The sequence below is a fragment of the Capsicum annuum genome, chromosome 10, assembly GCF_002878395.1.
Source record: "Capsicum annuum cultivar UCD-10X-F1 chromosome 10, UCD10Xv1.1, whole genome shotgun sequence".
NCBI classification, from domain to species: Eukaryota; Viridiplantae; Streptophyta; class Magnoliopsida; order Solanales; family Solanaceae; genus Capsicum; species Capsicum annuum.
Genome location: NC_061120.1, coordinates 51,261,773 through 51,268,709, shown reverse-complemented (window position 1 = coordinate 51,268,709; position 6,937 = coordinate 51,261,773). Strand labels below are relative to the sequence as shown.

At 33.5% G+C, this 6,937-nt stretch overlaps 1 protein-coding gene across 6 annotated transcripts; it reads right to left on the bottom strand.

Moving 5' to 3' along the window:
• Positions 1-349: 349 nt before the first annotated feature.
• Positions 350-4,521, bottom strand: LOC107844819 (guanine nucleotide exchange factor SPIKE 1). 6 transcript variants are annotated; one of them, XM_047397906.1, is made up of 6 exons: positions 3,888-4,521; positions 3,110-3,352; positions 2,933-3,005; positions 1,005-1,241; positions 706-897; positions 350-510 (listed from the first exon to the last, which is right to left on the bottom strand). In XM_047397906.1, exons 4-6 carry the CDS (start codon positions 1,038-1,040, stop codon positions 394-396), a joined length of 345 nt encoding a protein of 114 aa, XP_047253862.1. In that variant the 5' UTR covers positions 1,041-1,241; positions 2,933-3,005; positions 3,110-3,352; positions 3,888-4,521; the 3' UTR covers positions 350-393. The 6 variants fall into 6 exon arrangements, 5 of the variants coding, with proteins under 5 accessions (XP_047253862.1, XP_047253860.1, XP_047253863.1 ...); XR_001666586.2 differs by lacking the exon at positions 2,933-3,005 and having other exon boundaries at positions 706-812; positions 3,888-4,513; XM_047397904.1 differs by lacking the exon at positions 2,933-3,005.
• Between the last annotated feature and the right edge of the window lie 2,416 nt (positions 4,522-6,937).

Here is a 6,937-nt window from a genome sequence, read left to right as displayed (position 1 = left end):
TTAATAAATCACCAATACATCAAAACGGTGGTCGTTAAGGTTATAAGGTTATATGATTGTTTACTAATTTAAAGTTATAAAGGTTAAACGGTGGTTGTTAAGGTTATAAGTTTATATGGTTGCTTACTAATTTAAAGTTAAAAGGTTAAAAGGTGGTCGTTAAGGTTATAAGGTTATAAGGTTAAATGGTGGCCATTAAGGTTATAAGGTTGTTTACTAATATAAGTTTGTTTACTTAACGGTGGTCGTTAAGTTTTACGTATAGACTAGGCTTTAAACGGTGGCCGTATAGATTAGCAGGTTGGTCTCTAATCGGTGGCCGTATATATTAGAAGGTTGGTCTTCCAAATAAAACTATAAACTTTATGCAACAGGAAGAGAATACACATGGTCTCAACAAGGAGGAGAGTGCACGGTATGAGTAATATAAATTGCAAACATTAATTCACAAGGGTTCTTCATGTTCTCCCAGGTAGACAGATTAATGTTCGAGCCACCAAAGCTAGCAACCTGCAGCAGTTTAAGAATAAGCTCAGAAACTGAATAACAACACCATTTAACTACAAACAACAACACCATCTAAGATGAAGTGATCGGCGGGTAATAAGGAAACTTCTCATAAGTATCATGAGAAAAAGAAGGCTCGAGATGCTCCACCTTCAAACATCACTACAAGAAATAGGAAGGCTATCTAATTGAAGTTACCTGCATCACTACACCAACAACAGTAATAACGCATTGAGCAGCTTCTGCCCAAGACTGCATTTCCTGATGAGCTTCACAAAGATGTAGTAACCACATTATATGAAGATCTGGTACAGGAGAAAATTCTATCACTGGTTTATAAAAGCTCTCTGCAGCTACATATCTATATTTGTCGACATTCATAATAGAGAACTACAGGAAAATAGTGCAAGAGAATTACAAGAGAGTTAATGACAAAACACAATTGAAGAATATTAATATATTGTACTTAGAGAAGTGATTAAGGAGGCCAAACTTACCAGAAGTGCATGTCCAAGGATGGCATCAAGAGCCATAAGAAGACTCTCAGAAATAAATTTCACCTCATACCAGGACGAGAGGTTTTCTGCTAATCCTTCGTAGACGACGAGCTTCACCACTTACTTCTACTGTTTCATCAGGTTTCATTTGTGTTACTCGAACTTCATACACTAACTCTGACAATGTAATGGTTAGCATGACTCTTAATCTTCTCGTCTGCATAAAATAAGAGAACACTGCAGATTTAAACAAAACTAAGTTCAGTAGTCAATACATAAAGATTATTGGAAACAGTAAACAAAGTGAATAGGAACAACAATTTAAAGAATAATCATATAGTGTCGTAGGTTCTTGAAATAGTCTTTGTATTCCAAGTGACAAATTATATTCTTACATGTATTTGCAGTAATTTTACCCGACTCTATGTTGAGTGTCGACCATCTTTTTTAATCTGTAGGCAAACGAGGAATCTGCTGATTCTTGGTAATGTAAAGTAATAGGGCTTTCTTAGGTGACAAGATTGTTTGGATATTAGTTAAGTATAACATTCTATAGCTATGTCTGTGCAATAATATTGTACATGTACACGCATCAGTGGACCTACTTGTTATACAGGTAATGTAGGGCTCGCAAGACGTTAGCAACAAACTAGAATTTGAGCTGTTAAGAAGTACTCTCTCAGTTTTGACCTAAAGAGATTTCTTTGTGTCGAGTCAAATCTGCTTCAAGTATGTTGAAAACCCATTTCCCCCAAGTATGTTGCACATTAGAAAAGATTTAAGAAAAACAGAAAGTGGCTTTTATTAGGTAAATTTTAGCATGCATTCAGCATACTAAACTAACTTTGCTACTTCTATTAATGCATGGATCATATGATGTGTTTGTGTTATCACCACATATAGCTAATTAATTACTCTTAAAAGGAAAACATAGTTGAAAACTCATTATATTTCTCAAAGTTCTCACTTAACTGCTGCAAAGTACCATGAACTACACAAATCAGCATGTTGTACTGGCTAATAATAAGTTCATGTTGACAAACATTATAGACTAACATTATACTTTATCTGTTACTTTTACTTGTCCAATTTGCATTTTGCACTCCCTTTAAGAAAACACTAGTAAGTGTTTGTTATAGAAATCTAAATTTGACTCCCTTTCAAGCCCGATGGTCAACGATACAAATTTTTCAAACCTGTCAAGCATCTAGAAGCCTAAACTATTGGAATGGCGGCTTATTGTCATGACCAATATTGAAGGATCATTATAAACTATGCAAAAGTAACATTGAGAAGACCTTTAACAACATCCCGCACTAACTACCAAGAAAAAATTACATCTAAATACATCTTATACTTGCCCCATCACAACACCTCACTATACATATAAACATATCGTTGCCAGAAGTTTCAAATACAGCTACACCACATTAATATTTTGGTAAATATTTCGATAAAAGCCATTAGGGCAAATTGAGAGAAAATGGAGATTAGTGAAATCAAACAAAAAAAACTGAGCGAAAACAGAATTTGAATCAAATAAGCAATACAAACAAAATCAAAAATAGATGAAATTGAGAAAGTACAGTTAGATAAACCAAAAATAGATGAAAATTGAGAAAGCAATAGCAAGAACTTGAAAAGATCTATACTGAAAGAATTTTGCATCGAAGAAAATGAAATGTAACATAAAACTTACCTGCACAGCTTGAAAAACCAAGATTATGGTGCAAAATCAAAGGGAAAGAACACACAAACGAATGCAAAACCGATCCTGTAATTGAGAGAATTTCTTCGATAGTGCAAAATAATTATCAGTTACTCAAAGGCTCTCCTTCATAAGTGAAACTCCCTTATTTGATAAAAATACAAAACACATAGAAAGAAACACAAAAGAGGAATGGCTAGTATATAGCTGTATTACTGACCGATGATAATCAACATATCTTGTAAAGCAGTGTCTTATCTGATTTATAGTAGAAAAGCGGAAGACGACGCATGCTGTCTCAAGATGATTGCCAATCATAACATAAATAGAAAATAGTCAATGCACATGCTACTAGCTAGTAAGGAGGAGTCAAGGTTGATGGTTAACTAGATCTAACCTTAATCTCAGGAGGGTCATCAGCAGATTCTTGATCTCCTAAGGTCTCATCTTCAGTACTTTCGGTGTTTTCATCACTGGAAGCCTTCACAGCAGAAGAGGCTTCAGATGATTCAGTTACAGCTTCCCTCGGGTGTAGCGGCAACTTCGGTGCTCTCAACCACTGGATTTTCCTCAGTTTTGGAAATAACTTCTTCAGATGGACTTAGGCAATCCTTTCCTTAGTTATACCTAAACCATATGTCTATAAAAATATACTCGATGTAATCTTATTCATGGGGTCCAGAAAGAATTAGATATACATAGACTACACTTCCTCTACCTTTGCCCCCATATCTTAGACACAATTAACTTATTTGATAAAATAACATAGAACCCAAAACTTATAGTAACAGTACACAAAAGTAAAGTTGCAAAAAAAATCCCTTTAACTCCATAAACCCATGTGTTTGGTTGAATAATCCCATCAAACAACAACAGAAATCAAGAAAATAAAAAATGTCCATATCCAAAAGAACCCCAATGGTCACCACTCAACCATAAAGTTCATAACAAAATCCAAGTTTAAACTCATTATCTAAAGGGTTAAACATAACAAGAAACAGATATAGATAAGGGAAAATAAAAAAAAGTAAGAACTCCATAACGTAATATTATTGCAATTCCACAATTAATCAAAATCAATAAAAGCTTAATAGTGCAACCCCACTGTGAAAAATTCAGTATTTTGAAAAGGGTGTGAACCAAAAGTAAGAAACAAGAAGCCAATTTAGGTTTACCTTAGCAATGGGTTGGTCCAGCCGGCTGTCATCGACGATCGATGTTGTGGAAGCTGCGCAACTTCAAAAATCAATAGTTTATGGCAAAAGCAAAGGGAAAGAACTTCTTCTTAATCAAATCACAGAGAGATTGATGCTGAGGTGCGGTTGATGCTGTCTTTTACTAGAGCGCAACCTCTTGCCAGACGCCGTTACTAAAGAGATTTCTAAAACTACAATTGAGAAATTCTTAACTGAAAATGCAAGAAGACACTATAATTGAGAGATTTTTGAAAAGGCCGTACAAAAATAATTATGAAAAATATTGAATATGAAAGTTTTTCTCTGATGAGTTCCTTATTAATCAGATTTAGAAAAGTAGAAAAAAATTTGGCGCCTATGTTTTATTTTAGCAGGGAAAACGTAAAAAATTTCTTTTATTAGAATTTTTAGTTTAAAAATATTTTAGGACCATATTTTATACTTTTGCAAAAAGATGCACAATTAAGGACTGGAATATAATCTCGTCTCAATAGATATACTTTTAGAGACGAAATTATTAACTCATCCCTAAATGTTGGTCTTAAATAGACCTTTTTCTTGTAGTGTTATCACTCCATAGGTTTCTTTGATTATTTGTTTTCCTTCACCAATGCAATTATTAAGTTGACGGCTATTTGTGTAATTTTTCTTCTGGAGGAATATTGTTGGGAACCTAGTTTGACACTACATTTAACCCTTATAAAGAATATTAATTATCTACATCAAGTTGTTGAAGTTCGAATTCTAGTGTGAAGCTTGAACCTAGGAGGATTTTTCTTGATTCTAGAAGGTTATTGATGTTGTATCTTTTTGAGATGAAGTGGAGGGAGAAATCAGGCAATTGTTGGTCCGAGACTGTTGTACGACTCTAAGGTAGGCTAGATTATACCTTTTTTTTTTATAGATTATGTTCTACAAGATTGTATATAATATAAATTACATACAGGGTTGGGGTTTTGGTATAGACTTAAGACTATTCTAGTTTTTCATTATTCTTCACCTTCTTTGGGAAAACCTTAGAGTAAACCATTAACTTGTACCTTAATTCTATATATCTGTTGCAGTGATAGGATTAGGCTAGGGATACTTTTATGTTTCTATGATGCTAGGATTAGAATTGCGACCTTCAGTTTATATTAGGATAGAACTTCATAATCGGACTAGTACGCCTTATTTGTTTTCTATTTACTATCATGGATATCCCTGACTACTCTCTTTTCCTATTGACACACACATATATATATATGCACCTATCGGATATCAAGATAGTATTTTTTACTTTGAAGAGTGGTGACTTTTGCTTATGAGCACTTGTGTGATTATGCTCTTATTATATGTAAACTAGTGATGACATGCATACCTTCATATGTATACCCGCATGCATTGTGGTACGACTCTAAGAAAAACATTGATTTTCACTACTATTTTTTAAAAAAGAATTATTTCTCATTCTCCACTCGAACTATTTTTAAAATAAAAATCATACCACTCTTACCATTGCATGATGACTTTTAAGATTGAGATGCACTATCTATGCTTCATTTTGGTCTCGGGCACTGACTTTCATCTTAATATATATTTTTTCTATCCTCTATAATAGTGATTTGGTCTTAAACCACCATTTTAACTTAATTAATAAGACTTCATAAGTTTCTAAGGATTTTGGTCTTCTAAAATGGATAGATTATTAGCTAGACTTGGCTTTGATATGAGCTTTGGATTGTCATCTTATATTTCTAAAATCTAAGTTTACAAAATATTATTCATCAGTTCCAATTTGAGTCTGACACCTGGTTTCACCACTTATTACCTATTTAGTTTTGGTTTGAGTCCACAACTGATTTTACTATTTATCTATCCATTTAGTCTTAATTTAAGTTCAACATATATTGCTATTGATTATGGTTGGAAATCTGGCTTAGGACTAGTATGCTCTATGGTTAGGGAATAAGGAGGTGCATATGCTACAGTTAGATTTGACATCTATCTCATATTACATCACTTCGTTTTCCATAATATTAATCCATTCATATGGACTTTTGTCACTAATATGATTATTGTTTGGTACAAGTCATCTTATGGAGGCCGATTGGGTAATGTTTGTACTTTGTACCTATCATGCTTATGGGGTTGTCTGGGTTTTGTATGTTGCTGTGTACTTTCTGAACTTATAGGGACCTAGTTACGTTATTATTTGATTATTATTACTTAGTTTGTGACATGTTATTCATGGAATGTATTTATAACCTAGGTATGTCTTATGGACCCTCTTTTTACTATTTGCAATTTTAGTTTTAGATATCTTGTTGTGTTAGACTATTAGGCTAGTTTTTGTAGGTAAGTACTTCCATTTTAGTTACCTAGTTTGTGTATCATATCTTTTAATATTAAACACATTATTTAGTATCTTCTTTCATGTTATGTATACTTTCATTATCTTTAGACCTCAGTCAGCCTATGCCTATTGGGTACTGCGTGTTTTGGTACTTACACTACACTACTTCATCTTCTTCTTTGAAGAAGATCCTAGTATAAGTTATCGCACTTATGTGTTCTTCATGTAGAGCTATCTTGATTTAGAGATTGGGGTGAGCTCTTGAGTTTTGAAGTTGCGCCTTTTTCCCTCTATTTTTTTAGACTAGTCTTTATTTTACATTTTAAAGTCGGTTATACACATGTGGTATTTTCTTAGTACTCCTATTATGCTTAGTAGCTCCTACACCAATTGATACCATGTCTTGGGGTGTATTTTGTATATTTTGCTTCTTCATTTTGCATTATTATTTCCTATAGGGCATATTCTCTCTGTTTATTTACTTTTGGCCCATCTATTTTATGGTATGTATCTTCATTTTAATGTCCCATTACTTACTATTTTGAGCTGCAGGGTTCAACTTACCTACTGGTAGATTGAGTTAGGTGCCATCATAACCTAAGATTTTAGGTCATGGCATGTTGCTTCCTACAACTTTAATGTGGATGCCAACACACCAATTCACATGACTCTACTTGGTGTTTTTTTCTTTTAC